The sequence below is a fragment of the Schistocerca cancellata genome, chromosome 4 (assembly GCF_023864275.1).
Source record: "Schistocerca cancellata isolate TAMUIC-IGC-003103 chromosome 4, iqSchCanc2.1, whole genome shotgun sequence".
Classification (NCBI taxonomy): domain Eukaryota; kingdom Metazoa; phylum Arthropoda; class Insecta; order Orthoptera; family Acrididae; genus Schistocerca; species Schistocerca cancellata.
The window spans coordinates 216,114,203-216,134,107 of NC_064629.1; the positions used below are offsets into that span (position 1 = coordinate 216,114,203).

The window sequence follows — 19,905 nt, forward strand, 5'->3', positions numbered from 1 at the left end:
TGCATTGGCAGAGGTCATTTGTACACAGGTGATATATATGAAAGGGTTTCCAATGTGATTATGGCCACACAATGGGAATTAACAGGCTTTGAACATGGAATGGTAGCTGGAGCTAGATGCATGGGACATTCTGTTTCAGAAATCATTAGGGAATTCAATATTCAGAGATCAATAGTGTCAAGAGTGTGCTAAGAATACCAAATTTCATGCATTATCTCTCACCACAGACAGCGCAGTGGCAGACGACCTTCACTTAATGACTGAGAGCCGTAGCGTTTGCGTAGAGTTGTCAGTACTAATAGACAAGCAACTGTGCATGAAATAACCACAGAAACAACACACATCTCCTGCAGTATCTCTCCTGGGCTTGTGACCATATTGGTTGGACCCTAGTTGACTGGAAAACTGTGGCCTGATTGTAGGATTCGAGTGTGGCACAGACCCCACAAAGCTGGGCCTAAGTTGTCAACAAGGCACTGTGCAAAATGGTGGCTGCTCCATAATAGTGTGAGCTGTGTTTACATTGAATGGACTGGGTCCTCTCTCCCAACTGGACCGATCATTGACTGGAGATGTTCGGCTACTTGGAGACCATTTGCAGCCATTCATGGACTTCATGTTATCTTCCCAAACATTGACGGAATTGTCACTGGGCCACAATTGTTGACGACTGGTTTGAAGAACATTCTGAATGTTTCGAGTGAATGATTTGGCCACCCATATCACCCAACATGAATCCCATGGAACATTTATGGGACATAATCAACAGGTGAGTTCATGCACAAAATCCTCCACCAGCAACAGTTCCACAGTTATACACTCCTGGAAATGGAAAAAAGAACACATTGACACTGGTGTGTCAGACCCACCATACTTGCTCCGGACACTGCGAGAGGGCTGTACAAACAATGATCACACGCACGGCACAGCGGACACACCAGGAACCGCGGTGTTGGCCGTCGAATGGCGCTAGCTGCGCAGCATTTGTGCACCGCCGCCGTCAGTGTCAGCCAGTTTGCCGTGGCATACGGAGCTCCATCGCAGTCTTTAACACTGGTAGCATGCCGCAACAGCGTGGACGTGAACCGTATGTGCAGTTGACGGACTTTGAGCGAGGGTGTATAGTGGGCATGCGGGAGGCCGGGTGGACGTACCGCCGAATTGCTCAACACGTGGGGCGTGAGGTCTCCACAGTACATCGATGTTGTCGCCAGTGGTCGGCGGAAGGTGCACGTGCCCGTCGACCTGGGACCGGACCGCAGCGACGCACGGATGCACGCCAAGACCGTAGGATCCTACGCAGTGCCATAGGGGACCGCACCGCCACTTCCCAGCAAATTAGGGACACTGTTGCTCCTGGGGTATCGGCGAGGACCATTCGCAACCGTCTCCATGAAGCTGGGCTACGGTCCCGCACACCGTTAGGCCATCTTCCGCTCACGCCCCAACATCGTGCAGCCCGCCTCCAGTGGTGTCGCGACAGGCGTGAATGGAGGGACGAATGGAGACGTGTCGTCTTCAGCGATGAGAGTCGCTTCTGCCTTGGTGCCAATGATGGTCGTATGCGTGTTTGGCGCCGTGCAGGTGAGCGCCACAATCAGGACTGCATACGACTGAGGCACACAGGGCCAACACCCGGCATCATGGTGTGGGGAGCGATCTTCTACACTGGCCGTACACCACTGGTGATCGTCGAGGGGACACTGAATAGTGCACGGTACATCCAAACCGTCATCGAACCCATCGTTCTACCATTCCTAGACCGGCAAGGGAACTTGCTGTTCCAACAGGACAATGCACGTCCGCATGTATCCCGTGCCACCCAACGTGCTCTAGAAGGTGTAAGTCAACTACCCTGGCCAGCAAGATCTCCGGATCTGTCCCCCATTGAGCATGTTTGGGACTGGATGAAGCGTCGTCTCACGCGGTCTGCACGTCCAGCACGAACGCTGGTCCAACTGAGGCGCCAGGTGGAAATGGCATGGCAAGCCGTTCCACAGGACTACATCCAGCATCTCTACAATCGTCTCCATGGGAGAATAGCAGCCTGCATTGCTGCGAAAGGTGGATATACACTGTACTAGTGCTGACATTGTGCATGCTCTGTTGCCTGTGTCTATGTGCCTGTGGTTCTGTCAGTGTGATCATGTGATGTATCTGACCCCAGGAATGTGTCAATAAAGTTTCCCCTTCCTGGGACAATGAATTCACGGTGTTCTTATTTCAATTTCCAGGAGTGTAGATGGCTGTAGGGGCAGCATGGCTCAATATTTCTGCAAGGTGCTTGTACAGTACATGCCACATGAAGTTGCTGCACTGTGCCTGGCAAAGTGAGGTCCAACATTATATTAGGAGGTATCTCATGACATTTGTCACCTCAGTGTGTATCATTCACATTTTTAAATAAATTCTTTTGTCAATTTGGTTTTCCAATAATTAAACTGAGTAGTTCAATCCCCTATGTAAAGGACATGTAGTTCAGGAAAGGAAAAATATGCTCTTAGCTTGATAAGTGGTTTCAGAACAGAGAAGAAGTGTGTAGTTAATGTGGTAAGTGGCAGTTTACCAGTGCCGAGAGCAAGAGGACAACTGAAAGAAAGGAAGTAAAAATAAAAGAAAACATTATACCTGGCAACTAAACTTGCCCTGCCCTGTGCTGCAGTTTACCTGCAGATACACTACCCTCTGGTTTTATGTGTGACACTTCATTTGTAGCCTTCCTAGTGTTTTTATATCTACATCAATGTTCTGCAAGCCTTCTTACATTGTGTGGCAGAGGGTACATGTGTACCACTGCCACCTAAGCCTTATCTGTGTGTAATTAGTATATAAATTCCAGTCTCTGCCTTAAGCAACAAAATGTTGCTATGCTTCTCTTTGCTGCTAACCATTTCAGGTCTAGTAATTATAAACAGGCATAAACAGTTAGGGCCAGTAGTAATGTAATCAGTGCCTGACTGTGTAACTGTTTTGACAAGTTATTTGATAGATAAAATTATTGGTTAGCACCTTTATTAGAGTGTGAAGAACATGCAGAAATAAAGAAAGCCTTTTTGATGATGGCAGTGTTATATCCTGGTAGTATTATCCTAACTGATTTGGAGCAAGCTAAGGTGAATAGTCATAAAAGATGCTCATGAGGATAGCAAAAGTGTGCAATATCTTCAGTGCCCCCTGTGTTTGTGGAAGACAGTCTAAAAAAATTAAAACTGTGAAATTTACATTTTATATACATTATTTATGTTCATTTCAGCTTTATATTTGCTGGTGTGACAAAAGAACAATGAAAGAAGTTACATTACCTAGAAATGGTTCAGTTTATCCGTGGCCATTGAATCATGTTGTTAACTGGCAGAAGAGGAGTCAGGTTATGAAGAAATTATCAGTTCTCGGATGGGCAAACAAAACATTAGAGGAGGTATGTTTCTTTAACTTCTGTGACTTTTCTCTATTTTTTCCTCTTTATAGATTTCTTTTAAAAGATAACGTACTGCTTTTTAACAACACTGTGCCCCTAAATTAACGTTAAGAACTTCAAATTAAGTGTCCATGTTGCATTAATCATAAAACATAATCAAGCTGCTTTCTAAATACTACTATGCTTTCATCTATGAACTCTTTGTAAAAAGAATATCACCACATTGAAGGAGAGGAAAAAGTTTTATCTTAAAGAAAGAGAGGTCTGTTCGTTTGAAATGGTGGACACTATTCCTGATGTTCTTCCTGGAATCCTTAGAGTTCACAGTGGAAGATTCTCAACAGGGCCTTTGGAAGCAGTTGCAATTTGCATGTATCAGTATCTACAGACTATAGCCTAGAAGAGAAATTGAAATTGTGTACGAGCACTCACTAGGGCTCAACTCAAAACTTCATTATGACAGTACTTGTCTCCTAGTGTCAGAAGGTTTTGTTACAGTGTACCTTCTACTGCGCGCTGAAAGTTTTATTGAAGTTGAAATTTGGATGTATAACTAAAAGTTGTGAGGAACAGACATTATTCACTTGACCTCTTAATATAGAATGTGAATAGTTTCTTCATATAGTTCATTTGTAACAACAGAAGAAATGTTATGTCATATGATTACCCCTACATGTTTGTGAAGACATTATTATTACTTCATGTTGAAATGCAGACCATTGTAGACTATTAGGGGCTAAAAAAATAAAATATCGTGTTTCCCCTATTATAACATGAGTTTTTTTCCCCAGATTCATCATTCAAACAATACACCGTTGTCTTATATTTGCAGATTAAACTATTACTGATGAGGTCACCATTTTTATGTTATTTAGTAGAGTATTTGGGGGTCATCTTACATTTAGAGATGAAGCTTTGGCTATTGAGGTCACGTGCAGAGTTCTTCTGGAGAATGCAGAAGGGCAGGGCTCGGCAAATGATACTAATGTTCCAACAGGTTCAAGATTTCCCAGTACACCTAGGCACTTGATACAATCATGTGACATTGACTTGCATGGCGCTAGTGCACGTGATACGCAAGAAACTATGAACTAGCCACGGCGACAGTCTATTGTTCTGATTAAAATTTGATAATTTTGTGAAACAGAGAAGGAAATAGAATTTAATGCTATCACGTTACAAACTTTTGTTGTATTTGAACAGGTTTGCAATAAACATTCTAATACATGTACAGGTACAGTGTACAAACATCAATGTTGCTTCTTAAATAAAGGTAACATTCCAAAAAAAGACATGTACTCCTTCAAAAATCATTACTTGATTCAGAACCCATAGCAATATTTTATTTGGTTATGAGAGACTTTAATGATTATTGTTATTCTAAGTGCATTGCAAATGAGAAATTCAGTCACTGTCACATATTAGAATACTGGGTAAAAAACATTACCAACTTTACAACATGATGGTGACATTCAGTAGAAATGAGAAGGAAAATTAATCCAGAATGTAATGTCTAACAAAGGAAATAAAACATATTAAAGTGACCATAATTGTTAATCACAAGATATAGTGGAGATAGTACCAACAGACATCACTAGATCGCGGGATGAGCAAAAGTTCAAGAATGGGACTGAATTGTAATTGTAAACTTTTATTTATGTATTAGTTGGTTTTCTTATGTATCACCTGTTCACTAGAAAATATTGCAATCTGTCTTTCAAGTTGTTCGAGGTCAGCACTTCAGAAGAGTTGGAAGGGGAACAGTGACACCAGCTTGGTTGAGAACTATTATGATTGTTGGTAGGGGAGCAATGATCGAGCAGCAAATTTCATAATGTTGGAATCTATTTTTCACAGTTGCTCAAGGTCATATCAAGAGCAAGATGGGAAGGGTTGGAAAGGGAACAGTGACACCAGCTCAGCAGAGAACTATTACGGTAGTGGCGAGGGGAGAGGTGAGCGAGCAGCAAATTTCGTTGTTGCCAACATTGGAAATGTACACCACATGCTTTGGCTTTTATGAACATCTACCATGTTTAACCACAGTTTGCCTGAATCCACTTGTAGTCGGAATTGAATTGGCTTTAAAATTGTACAAATACTCAACAATAGTATTAATTTCTGCAGGAGGTGGTAGAAGTCTAGATAGGAAGGGACCAGTGGCATAGTTACATGTTTCTTGCTGCAGTGTGTCAGTGCTCACTGTCACGTATGTCAGAATGAAAGGGAATGTGGCAGCTGGCTTTACACAACCAATGACAGTGCAGCAGGCAGGCAAAACGTTTTGAAGCAAGAGACATTGTGACATTCACCTGTCAGTGTGGAAGCAAAATCTGATATGTATTGGGAAAAAACAGCAGTGTTCACAGTTCGCCACCATAATGGCAATCTCAAAAATAGCAACATATTTGGACAAAACAGCCAAATATGTGTGACAACAAATATACAGATTTCACAGCTATGCTATTTGGATGATGATGATGATTATTATTATTATTAAAAATAGTGATACCACAGACTGCTGGGTTAGTAAGCAAAACAGGTAGAAAAGAAAACAGTCTGAAAATTAATGTACACCATTTCTTTTTGTTTATTTCATTTGTCCTAGTGTTATCAAAATTTGTGGACAATCAACAAAAAGCATAAGTTTATAATAGGTATAATTTTAACTTTTTGACAGCTACTTCATGTCAATAAAAAATTGTAATTTTGTTTATTCAGAATATGTTAAAAATAAATTTTTCTCAAGGAGCCTTTTTTTTTTAAAAAAAAGGGAGGGTTGTCTTATATTCAAGGTCATATTATATTTGGCTAAACATGGTATATTGAAAGTTTGTAAGTGTATGAGACTATCGATCAGTATCTGTGATGTTTGACTTTTTGATCGTATTTCACAATCTTATGCACAGCTATCCTGGCTACTATCCAGGCACAGAGATTTTTACACTCTCTCTCTCTCTCTTCTCTTGTTGTATCAGTTTATACAGTCCCTCATACCTTTCTTCAACTTTAATGCCCTGTCTAAACAGTGCAGTAGAAATATTCATTCCTGTCAGAGTTAAATTACTTCGGTCCCACTCCATCACTAGACTGCTTTCTCTAAGTCCTTTTCAGTAGTAGGAAGCCAACTCTGGAATGACTTCCTCCATTATGTCAGAGAGCTGTATAACAGTCCCAGCTTCAGAGGACAGTTAATGGCATATCTGCTAAAGCAACAGTAATGTCTGAATTAATTTTACAACTAAGTACACTTCTTTCGGGGGTGCACTCAGCCTCATGATGCCAATTGAGGAGCTACTCGACCGAATAGTAGCGGCTCCGGTCAAAGAAAACCATAATAACGACTGGGAGAGCAGTGTGCTGACCACACGCCCCTCCTATCCGCATCCTCAGCTGAAGATGCCACGGCAGTCGGATGGTCCCGATGGGCCACTTGTGGCCTGAAGATGGAGTGCACACTTCTTTGCAACCAGATGTTCCTCATTTCCCAAAGCTCCTACTTGGTGCAGTGTATCTAAATTTCTATCCCTCGTAATTAACTATTTATTATTATCATCATCATCATCATCAGCAGCAGCAGCAGTGGCAATACCACTAGTATTAATGTTGTTAGTTTGGGTTCAGTACTGTTACTCACATTCTCTTTATATACAGTCAAATCTTTTTCAGTTGTATTAATACCGTTTTATTATTACTTATCATATTAAAAGTACCATTTCTTAAGTAGGTATGGTGTAAAGAATACTTTAGGTGTAAAACCATGGTACATTATATGAAGGCTCTAATCTAATCAGATTAAATAAATAAAGGAAAGATGATTCTGCCGCTAGTGCACTCACAAAGTGATATACTATGAGATATATTTTGCAACAGTTTCCTTCTTTTAGAATTTATGCTATTACAAGTTGTTTTATTTTTTTATGGCCAAAGCAGTTTTCACGTATTTGTTGCTCATTGTTAGGGAACTGTTTATTTTGTAGGTGTACGAAGAAGTAGAAACCTGCTGTAATGCCTTATCTGAGCGACTGGGTGACAAGCCATATTATTTTGGAGACAAGTAAGTTTTACCTTCCCTCATTGGTATGTTCCAGTTACCAGCTTTTAATAATTAATGTAACAAGCAACACATTTATATTTTAGTCACATGGATTCTCTCCTTCCACTTGATACCCTGTGTTCAAAATTGAGCCAGCATGTTAAATATATGCATAAAATGAAAATTATTTAAAGCAGCATACAATTTTGTAAATTATAAAAAGTCAAAGAAGTTTAATAAAGGATTTAATTGCTGATATTGTGCACATCCACATGGCTGTTTAGTTAACGTTACTTGTAGTAATACGCTAGATGCAACTTTCATATCATTTTGTTAAAAATGTCAAGTTTTGAGATGTGAGATAGGATAATCAGAGGATGGAAAAGTCTGTAATGTAAAACAGAGTGCAAGAATTTTTCTTCAAAATTCAAGAATTTTGTAAACAATTTGATTACTTATTCATACATGGCATTTTTATACATTTAACTATTACATCTTATATCATAATGGAAACTACTGGGTGGAATACAATGAGTGAAGACAATTAATCAGCAGTCTCTTTCTCAGTATTATAAAGACTTTACCCTGGCCATCACAGACAGGCACTGCCCTCCAAACTCGGTCCACCAATATATCTTGTGTGTTATATCTCACCCTTCTGCTAATACTTAAACCACAGTGTTTAAGCCACACAGTAGTCCATCTTCCCCTTTTTTTCAGCAGGCATTGTATAATAGGGTCTTCAATTCTTAATGTTTAATGATCTGTGTTTGAAACAGACGTTGATCATTTAAGTATGTTGCAACACATCCCTCATCCACATCTATAGTTATAAAGTACTGCGTGTCCTTGTTATTTCATTGGTGGTCACATTGTCTTCTTTGGGATATGATGCTAGTCTCAGATCCAATTTCTGATATGAAGAAACATTAACTAGTACAATGATTTTGTTATTCAGATGGCTTCCAATTGTTTTTCAGTGAAATAAAGTTTCTAAACTATGAAACAACTATATTCTCTAATATTCGCACACTATTTATAATAGGTACAGGGTGACATACAGGAGACGGATGGTTTTTAATGAAATAATACTCAGCCAACTTTAAAATTAATGCATGTTTATTTACACAAAATCAAAGCTCATTATTTGCCATTTTAGTTAACAAAGTTATTTATGAAAAATAATGTCTTCAAGGTGATGTCCATCATTTCGAATGCAGGACTCAAGTCTTTTCCCAGAATCCTCCATCACACGGACTAAAATCTCTGCAGGGATGGCAGCAATTTCTTGAATGATTGCATTCTTCAACTCGTGCAAATTTCATGGTTTGTGGTTATAGACACAGTTCTTAAGGTACCCCCACAGAAAAAAGTCACATACTGACAAGTCGGGAGACCTGGGAGGCCAAGGAACATTGCCAAAACATGAGATAATCCGGCCAGGAAACATGCGTCTAAGAAGTGTTTGCGGTGTGTGATGTTGCCCCATCCTGCTGGAACCAAACGCATTTTAAAGGGATTCGTCATCTTCTTAGTTCTGGTTTCAAGTATGTTTCAAGCATACGAATGTAACAAACCGAATCAACAGTAACTGTGGCCCGTTCTCTTCAAAAAAATAAGGTCCAATAATGCCAACAGAGCCAAGAGCACACCAGACTGTTACTTTTTCTGAGTGTAGAGGACGCTGGTGGATAAGGTGTGGATGCACTAGAGCCCAGTAACACAGGTTTTGCTTATTCACGGTCCCGTTTAAATGAAAATGAGCTTCATTGCTCATCAATAAAATTTCATTTTCATTCTGTCCCCAAATCACTTGCATTCTGTAAGTGAAGTCTTCTTGTACAGCAAAATCAGTTTCCTTTAAGTTGTTGGACAATGAGCATTTTGTAGGGATGGAATTTTAATTCTTTATGCAAAATTCATCGAACCGATTCACGATTGATTCGTAACTAACTAGCATGATGTCTAGCTGACCGTCCTGGGCTTCTGATTGCCGCTTGCCTTACACTTTCAACATTTCCTGGTATCGTTACTCTGCATCTCGGGCCAGTTGATCTGAAGTTTTCCACCCATCTGAGGATTCTGTTACGGCTCGGAACAGCTCCATGTCGACCAACATAAAACAGCGCACGAAAAAATCGCTGCGTAGCAATAATAGACTCACCACTTTTCACGAAACTGTCATAGACAAACACTCGATGTTGCAAGTCCCACTGCTCCATAGTGACTGAGTAAATGAAATGTCATCTTGTGTGGCAGTTCAAAACCGTCCGTCTCCCATGTGTCACCCTGTACTTTTCCCTTTAGAACTATTACAAAAACACATTGTCTACATTTACAATACCTCTTCTGCCAAGGCTGCCTATTTCACATCATATTCCCACCAACGCCGTTCATTTGCAATTTCTCTCCCGTCAAGACTGCACAGTGAAGAAGAATATAATATAAAATCAAAGAGTTTACAACTTTGGTGGTATTAATTGCAGATACATATTTGAATCAATTAATAAAAACAAATGTAGAAAAATTCAAATAAAATGCTACAATATTAATTTAAATGTGTATAATATGAATATTTAAATATGAAACAACTGATTTATTAATGAATATGTGTGTATAACGAAGTTATTTATATCCAACTGTAGATATTGATACTCACTGGTATTGTACATTTCTTATTGTGTTGCTAACTTGATTGCATTACAAGCGTCACCTTAGAAAGAAACAGAAGAATGGAAATCCTCTGATAGGCCTTTGATTGCCGTCAATTGGGTCCTGACATGAGGAATGTCATATGCAAAATATTTTAAAACTTTAAAATATCGAGGTCTATCCATGTGCCACTACTCGATCCAACCTGGCCATGTGAGTCACATCCATTGAATGGCCGAGATTCATGGATAGTCCTAATTCTCTACCCAGCACCCACTATTCCCAACCTATCACTGGTACACTCTACCATATTTAAGGCAGAACCCAGCATGAAAGAAGATATATCATATATCAATTGTGCTGAAACTTAAGAATCACTTTCTGTCAGGCATTAATACCACCAACCAGCTGTCCACTAAATTATGGCCAAGACAAATTGGACTCCTAGTTTTAATGTGCACCTACTCACAACATAAAATGCTCAACTTCAATGGTTGTTTTGTGGTTTAGGTGTCTGCACCCCCCACCCTCCATCCCGACTTTGTTCCCATCTTGCTCTTGATATGAGCGTGTGAAAATTGTGCAGTGTAGGAGCTGCACTTTCACACATCCTTGCTTCCCTCCCCCCCCCCCCCCCCCTCTCTCTCTCTCTCTCTCTCTCTCTCTCTCTCTCTCTGTGTGTGTGTGTGTGTGTGTGTGTGTGTGTGTGTGTGTGTGTGTGTGTGTGTGTGCGTCAAGTAGTTTGGTCTATTTTTTGCAATTCTACATGTGTGCTGAACATTAAATTTGAAATTTTACGTTAATGCATGTATGGAGATGCCTATTATGCATAGTGTTTGTTATGGGGTTATCAATATTAAACAACCAAGTGAGAATGGTAGCCTCCTATTTATATCAATTTTTCAGGACAGTTGGAAGCAGGAATTGCATCCCCATATGGAACATGCTTATTGTTGGCACTTGCTAGGTGAGGGAACAACTGAAATGTGTAGTGTCAGGCTGATAGGGGAAAACTGCACAGAATGCATCACTCTCTTCTTTTTATTCATGTACTCCGTCTGATCATGTGCCCCCTCAATTGCCTTAACTACAACCTCTCACCAGTTTCATAGATATCTGACACTCCAGTTACATGTGTAGGAATAATTTACTCCTGTGCAATGCTTTCTCATCTTTTTCCCATACCCCCATTCTATTTTATCCCTGTGGATTTATACCTTTCTGCACCTGAGCAAGCTTCCTTTACCTGCATATTCCCGTTGTTATCCTGTGCTATACCGCTCCTCTCTTGTATCACACTCAGTTGGAGAACTGTGCCTACTATGGTGTTACTGAATGTATTAAATCAGGAAATAACAAAGAAAAACAGAAAAATCCTACTGACAAGAAATATGTGAAATGGCATTTTAAAACCCAACATTAGCGGGTATCCTCTGAAAGGATGACCTGGAATGCGTGAAATGTTGCATATTCCAAGACCTTTCATGTTGTGTTGCTTCCAATAGGCTACTGAAAATATATGTATATGAAAATGGCCATTATTGTAAACCTCTTTGTACTCAAACCTTACTCTACTGCCTGTGCTAAGTCTCTTGTGACCTTGCATTTTAGATTATCTGCTGTGTGACTTTCCACTTCTTATAGTTGCTTTTCTATTATTAAATTATTATTTCAGAATTATCTGAAAACTGCAATTTTTGCATGAAGCACCATGTTATAAGGTGCTTGTTAATTCTTCTGTGGTGTGCACTACTTTCTGTGAAGTACATTTCTTCCATCAGCATCATTTTGCATCATAGTTTATACTAATTTGCAAGATTTTGAACACATTTGGATGTGTATTTTTTCTTAAAAATAGCATTAGTTTCATAATTGTTTTTATGTTATTGTTGCTGAATTTGACATTGTACTCATAATTCATTTTAAAATAGATGTGTAATCATCATGTCCATTTATAATTACTTGATGTTTTGACATTCTTTTTTTATTTTTCAGTCCAACAGAGTTGGATGCCTTGGTATTTGGACACGTGTTTAGCATCTTAACAACTCCATTGCCAAATAACAAATTTGCAGCCATTCTCCGAGGCTATTCAAACATAATTCAGTTGTGCAAATTGATTGAAAATAAATATTTCAAAAGGATTAGTCAGTAAATTGTGCTAATTTTGTACAAAGTAGTTTTTGTTATAAAAATTTAAGACAGTTGTAATTCTAAAGTTTATTAATAAAGTTGCTTATTTAGTTTTCTTATATGTGTCAAAGAAATAACATTTCTGTCAAATAATTAGTGTTCCTGTATGCCGAAATGACATTCTCTGTCAGCATTTTGACTACCTCACGTCATGACCTGAAATGATGAGTGTCTTCTCTTCCTGAGGTATCCCTTCCAAAGTGTTATGCTACCTTTCAGCCAATCTTTGTGATTTCAGTGTACAACTGTGTGCTTCTCCTGCTTTAAACTCCTTACCCCATGGGTAGAGACAGGAAAATGTAATTTTTTTTTTTTAATTGTCTGCCTGTTTTGTTTATTTTCACCCAATTCTGACATTCATTTTTGCTGATTTTGATATTATGAGGACTGTCCATAAAATAATGCCCCAGTATTTTTTTTTTTTTTTTTAATAGCACTATAGTGCCAGAACAGCTGCCCAGAACAAAATCTGAACACAGAAAATAAAGTGCTTGCAGCACAACACCAGACATACGGCAATGTGCACATATCCTGCTGGGATGGAAAATTACTTTTCTATTGAATTCTGAAGGGACTTGTATCCTGTTAGAGACCATCTCCATAGCTGAGTGTCAGCACGGCTGACTGCCATGTGTAGAACGTGGTTTTGACTCCTGAGGCTATCAGGGATTTTTCATGGTGGGTGCACTGGAAAGGGGTGAACTCAGCCTCATGTTACTTGACCGAGTAGTAGCAGCTCCATGTAATGAAAACTGACCATGGCCAGGAGAGTGATTTGTTGACCCCACATTCCTTTCACACTGCATCCAATAACAAAGTTGGCAGAGGATGACATGGCAGTTGTTCAGTACTGATGGTCATGCCAGGACTGGTGAAAGGTGTTAACAAGAGTTTTTTGTATCCATTCAGAATACCTTACATGGCCATTCTAGGCACGTTAATAGAGTTAAGTATCATCCCATGGTCGAAATAAGTACCTAGAACTGTGAACACAGACTTACACGGATCTGTAATCATAAGAGATACAACCCAGTGTTTCACTGTTTCCATCTCCTCTGCCTGGAGTATTTTCCCTTCACTTTTCTCAGAAGCTTGTTGGTTTGAACATCAAAACTTCATTTGTCCTTAATAATGAAGGAATTTTTATTTTCAACTTGAAATACAGATAATGGTTTCATCCAGTGGTGTAAGATTTTCCTCAACCTTTGCACAACAAATCATACCAAAAGGGAGATCTTTAATGCAATTCATGAGTTAAACTGCATATTTTTGTGGCATGCAAGTATAAATGTGAAAAGTGCCACATCAACATGGCACCCACGTGGATTCTTTCTATCAGGCAATCACAGCACAGGACACGTGACATCATGCAAATGTACTTCTGGCTGTAAAACAGAGCACTGAACACGTTTATTTCAATTTTTATTATGTTTACTGGACAGAAATACACTTGTCGGTACAACAGGGTTTGGTTTGCTCTGGGAGGAGATCGGAGTGGATACTATAACACACAAAATATTAGCTCACTTTATTATAACATAGATAAGAAGAATTACTTAATTTTGTACAATCAATTTCCACAGAAAGTCTTGAGCATTTACAGCTGTCTGTACATTAATGGGCCGGCCGAAGTGGCCGTGCGGTTCTAGGCGCTGCAGTCTGGAACCGCGAGACCGCTACGGTCGCAGGTTCGAATCCTGCCTCGGGCATGGATGTATGTGATGTCCTTAGGTTAGTTAGGTTTAACTAGTTCTAAGTTCTAGGGGACTAATGACCTCAGAAGTTGAGTCCCATAGTGCTCAGAGCCATTTGAACCATTTTGCATATTAATGAATCACTTGACACAGACAAAATACAGATCTCTAACTCGGAGTACATTTAGCAATAAGTTTCATGTAGTGTTCTGCCTAATACATTGATCACACACCTGACCTACTAAGAGACACTGCTGTTGTCTTATGCAGTGATCGCGGACTGTTGAGGTGTCATGTACTTGGCTGTAAGTATGAGAGCTGATGTGCCAGTGTGGCGAAACATTTCTGTGCATGGCTACACTGGTGTTTCTCATTCGTCAGTGCAACTTGCAGGGACTATCTTTTGTTGTGGTTGCATTGTGAGGTAGCAACCTTGCTTTCGCACCCTGCTCTTTGAATGGCACCACAGTACTCCCTGCCACAAACCTCCACGCCGTCGTCATGTAGTAGCATATGGATATGGTGATGGTAGGGAGGGGGGCGGGGGGGACTAAATGTGGACGCAGATGAGGAGACACAGAGCTTAACTGTACCTGATGGCAGCTCCCTTCCCATGCCCCGGTATTCACCTCGCGAGTGACCATGAATGCCTACCAAAAACTGGTTACATGATGCACGCCTGCATCTGGAGACACAGATGCTGTAGTCAGGTGAACAGCAAGGGGATCTTCTGGGGTGGCATGATGACCATCTTGGGGTGCTGCAGCATGTCCGTGGACATGCTGCAGGATGCCAGTGGCGGGTCAACCTCCATGGGCACCACCGTGGATGGTGGCAGCTGCGTCTGACAGACAGGTGGAGGTGACTGCTGTTGTTGACCCCAACAGTGTGCTGGGTCTGTGGGAAAAAATTCTGTGGCAGTGTCTACGTTGTGCTTGGAAACGCACTGCAGATGGATATGGTGATGCCAATGCAGCCCACAAAATTGTGCTCCCAACTCTGTTTCTTGCCAAACACTTTAAAAAACATTTAATCCTGCAGCTGAAACAAAATGTTTTTGTAGCAGCTCTAGAAGCTGCTACAGGACATGGTGTCTTTGTCTGTGTAATAATACTGCCGGCGACTTCCTGTCACATGGCAACGACCACTAGGAGTACAGAAAATTTTTTAAGGCTTGTTGGTATGTGTAGAAGAAACAGAGGTTCTCCAGGTGACTTTGAACTTTCTAATGAACCATTCAGCTTCACCGTTAGTCTGAGGGTGAAAAGGTGCATTAGTCACATGGTGGATGCTGCTGACAGCACAAAACTGTTGAAAATAAACTAATGTGAATTGTGGTCCATTGTCCAAGGCAATGGGCGTGGGAAGACCTTAAAGACAAAAAATAGAAGACAAAGCCGATACTATACTTGTAGTAGTGGTGAATGTCATGATAAAAACACAAGGAAATTTACTCTACGTGTCCACTATCAACAACCATTGGGTGATTCAGAAGTGACTTGTGAAATTCGTATGGATGAGTCGCCATGGTGCACACTGACAAAGCCACTCAAAAAGGCATTGTGATGGAGCTGATTGATGTTATGCATACACAATGCAATGAGAGGTCATTTGCTCAGTATGGGCATCCATGCCCAGCCATGTACAATGATGATGGGTGAGTTGATTTTCGCGAGCTACATCCCAATGGCCGTGATGCAATAAAGACAAAACTTCCTGCTGCAGGGACTGAGGAATGATAACATGCACATTGTCATTCTGCAAATGTAACAGCAGAAAACCTGACAATGCAAATAGTGCATGGTGATGCGAAAAATAGCAACACGCCACTGGGTGGAGAATTGTTTTCAAACTATGTGGCCACCTATAGCGTTCATGTTGCAAAAAAATCTTGGGAGCTGGGTCAGAAGCAGATGCTGTTGCAAAACACTGAAAATTTTGAATACTTTCAAAATCCCGAGTATCGATTTGAATCCACAATTCCTCAGATGAATCAACCGCTGTGGCAGTATTGAGCGGTAACTGAGACAAGAAGTCAGCATTCGAATGTTGGGTAGTGGGCCTGTGCAAAAACTCATACTGATAGTTGGACAATACCAGAGCCCAACATTACAAGTTTTGCGCTGTCCAAAGTGGGGCGGGCTTGGAAGAATTGAACAAGACAGTTAAAGGCTGATGATCTGTAATCTAATAGAACTTCTGACTGTGCACATATTGGTAGCCCCATAGATAACGGTGAACAATTCTTTTTCAAGTTGACTGTAATTACACTGTGCTTTGTTAAGAATTTCAAGGCAAAGCAATAGGTCTATCAGAAGAACCAATTCTGCCAGACAGCACAACCCTAATACCATAAAAAGATACATCCACAGTTAACACAACAGGTTACCTGGCTAAAAATGAATCAAATGACAATTTAATGCATCCATTAATTGTTAAAATGCATTGTGACATTCATGGGACCACACAATAGGAATATTTTTCCGGTGCAGCCAGTTCAGCAGAGCAGCAATTTGTGCAGAGTTTTTAATGAATTTGGTGTAATAAGTAAGACTCGTGACAGATTGGAGCGCCTTAATGTTACGACCACTAGCTGATCTTTTTTCACAGACAAGTTAGAAGTAGCAGGATGAATTCCCTGTGTATTCATTACATGTCATAAACCATCAAATTGTTCTTAGAAGAAAGAGCATTTTTCCTTTCTGTACTTTAAGCCAGCCACAGAAAGAACTTGATACAAGCAGTCAAAATTTGCCAAATGTTCAGCAGGCGTATGATCTGCAACCACAGTATCATCCAAATAATTTGTACAAGAAGGGACTTCCGCTGTTAATTGTTCCAGGAACCAATGAAAAATAGCAGGAGCTGAAGTACTTCTGAACAGTAGTCTTTGAAACTGGGACGAACAAAGGCGAGTATTTATCACGAAATACTGCTTGGACTGCATGTCCACCAGTAACTGTAAGTACGCCTCACATAAATTATTCTTGGAAAAGAATCTTCCCTATCAAAGTCTCCAAAGGAAAAGAATCCATCATGGCTTGTGGGTTTACTGTTACTTTAAAGTCAGCTCAGAGATGTAAATGTCCTGATGACTTTTTGAGAATTACCAAGGGCAATGCCTATTGACTCACAGAAATGGGTTGAATCACCCCATTGTCTTTCAATCTTTTCAGTTCTGCAACCTGCTCACGAACAGCCTTATGCGAAAAACCTGTCGTTGCGCATTATCTTCAACAGTAATGTGCACTTCGAAATCAGTAGCTCTTCATAAACCTGGTTCATACAGTTCTTTCTACTTATTACTCAAGTCAGAAACATTAGTGTGGGGCACCGAACACTGATTTGTAACACACTGTTTTATATACACAGGGTGGACAAGTCTAAACAAAGTATGTTTACACTGTTTCTAGAACATTACATGAAATGACACACTTTTGTAACTCTACTTAAAATTGTTGGCCAACTGCACATGACAAGTACTGTTATCTCGTGTCCAATGTATGTAGGCAAAACAGAGGAGGCTGCTGTAACTGTGGGGTACTGATACTTTCATATGGTTCTTTATTAACAAGGGAAACAGATGCGCCAGTGTCTAACGGCAATTTCACTATCTTTTGAGCCACTCTTGACTGGACAAAAAGTTTGGTTTCTGGTTTTCATACTGCAGAAGTGTGAGACATTGTTTGGACTGACTTTAATTACCTCACCATTACGGAATGCACTTGTTGATAGCTACACTGCGGCCATGCGCCTGCACTGCATTGGATGTTGCCTAAGCTGGGTTGCCTTGTAAACTCGTGGTCTGGAAGCATTTTGCATCGTGACTAGGACAAGCTTTTGTCATGATTCAGTAAGCACTGAGGACAAGTCTTCCTCGCAGTATTTTGTAGTACATGTCATATACCTGATACTGAAAGTGCTTACCTCTACACTTACTTTGTGTCTGAGCCCTGTTTTTACACACTTTATTACTAGCAGTAACTTCAGACTGAGTGTCGTGTGCACTTTGAACAATGCAAATACATGTACCCTCAAACTCAGCTTCATTTGTGTCCACAAGAGTTTGAGGCTCCACAATAGACAGATCTGTTTTCAGATCACACAGTGGGAATATGTGCATCTGACACATTCTGTACATAACATGACATCACTATAACTGAGCCCACAAGAACACTGAAACCTACAATTCCTGTTAGCCCTTTGACTTCAGCAATCCAATGTTTGAAAGTTTATGCCAGCTGCATCTTAAGTCTACAAAATTTAACTCTTGGTGCAGTGACATGGACTTGACTGTCATAACGTTCGGTCAGCAGCTAAACCAGTTCAGTGACTAATAGTCTCAGGGCGAGAATCAGGGCACAGTTTTAAACACAAATGGTACATGCCAACTCCAACCGCTGACAGAAAAAAAATGCTTTGCGGGCCATACCTGTAATGCTGTATGTGGCAAAGTGGGCCTCCAACTGAGTCCGATTTTCCGGCCATTCCCCATCCTTACTACTGAAAGTGCGAAACTTACGTGCAGCAATCTGTGGCAGTGCTGCTCAGTCTGCTGTACCTGAAACTGAACAACTTCATTCAGACATTGCCTGTGGTGGCTCAGACAGTGTTAGACACTTGATGTAATACACAGAAAAATAGTATTAGAGGCAAGGCAAATCCCAGGTGTCTAAAGCACATGCAACATGCTCACAGTAACACTCTGGAAGCAGTCAAGGCAAGTATATAATGAACAGCCTCAGTGCCATTTGTTATATTGGGTGGAAGTATACTCATCGGTACGATAGTGGGTTCTTTCATTTTCTCCAGGAGGAGTGGATACTATTGCTCACAAGGTTTTAGTTCACCTGTAACAGATCATTTCTGGACCACAATAGTCAGCGAGTGCCTGGTCACTATTGTGAGTGACAGTGACAGTTGGCCAGTGTCTGTGGGGCTGTGGCTATTCTCCTGTCTAGAGATAAAGGGCAGGCTTCTCTCAATCCAACTAAAGGGTGCTGGCCTGGCCCGACTGGGTGGTCTGCCAAGGCGAAGGTGTTTCCCACAGAATGGCTGGTGTTTCCTGGTACCCTATGGGAACAAACTTCTGAAAGTGTCAACCAGCAGCAGCACTTTACTGATGTACTCTAAGCATTAGGAGGGAATGGATAATCACAGTGACTATTTTCTACTCTGAAGGCTGAGTGGCCAAAATGTTGGCATGTGAAAATAATGTCTCGGAGCTGTGGCACCTCATGAAATTGAGGGGTCGGTCGGTGACAGTGGTAATGTGCACGAGACGAGTTGAGCTCTTGCAGACATAGGTGGTGAGGAGGCGTATTTTATAAGTTCGTAATCAGGGAGCAGTAAGGTTCTTTCTCTAGATGTGGAAAGTTCAGAAGTGCATTCCCTTTCACAAACATGGGAAACATCTTAACCTGTTGCTGGGTTTCGAGGTGGGGGCTTGGTAATAGCAAGTATACAAGGACTAAATGGCAGCGTAACAGAGTGTGAAGCAATGGGCTAACTGGAGACATGTCTGATGGGCGAGGCAGACTTGGCAAGGGATACTAGAAGAGAGTAAATTGTGTTTTGCTTCAATAGAAATTTGAAGAGTGGGGTTCTTGTGTAATCTCTTACCCTCTTTGACTTTAGACTGTGTTCCTGTGTGATTTATAGAGGAGATGGTAGAAACCAGTTGGTGACGGCAGAGAAACTGATTGCGGTGTTTGTTGTCCAAATCAGGGGTCAGGCTTGGGGGTCTGTTGAGAATAGTTACATTTCTGCAGGGGAGGGAGTAGTTGCACAGTGGAAGTGACTCATTCAACCTTGTCACACGGGCCTAAGTGAGGCTGATGACCCTCATTTGTCTTTATAGCGTAGGTGTAGGAGGGCCTAGAAATTATCCAGGTCTGCCAACAAACGTTTGG

At 40.8% G+C, this 19,905-nt stretch overlaps 1 protein-coding gene across 1 annotated transcript in view; it reads left to right on the top strand.

Annotated features, from left to right (window-relative positions):
* LOC126183300 (metaxin-2) overlaps positions 1 to 12,358 on the top strand; it is a 59,340-nt gene extending 46,982 nt beyond the window's left edge. The window contains exons 5-7 of the mRNA XM_049925140.1: positions 3,254 to 3,418; positions 7,399 to 7,475; positions 12,102 to 12,358. Coding sequence (XP_049781097.1) covers positions 3,254 to 3,418; positions 7,399 to 7,475; positions 12,102 to 12,261 — 402 coding nt within the window. The 3' untranslated portion in view covers positions 12,262 to 12,358. The remainder of the gene's footprint in view (positions 1 to 3,253; positions 3,419 to 7,398; positions 7,476 to 12,101) is intronic.
* The last annotated feature ends 7,547 nt before the right edge of the window (positions 12,359 to 19,905 follow it).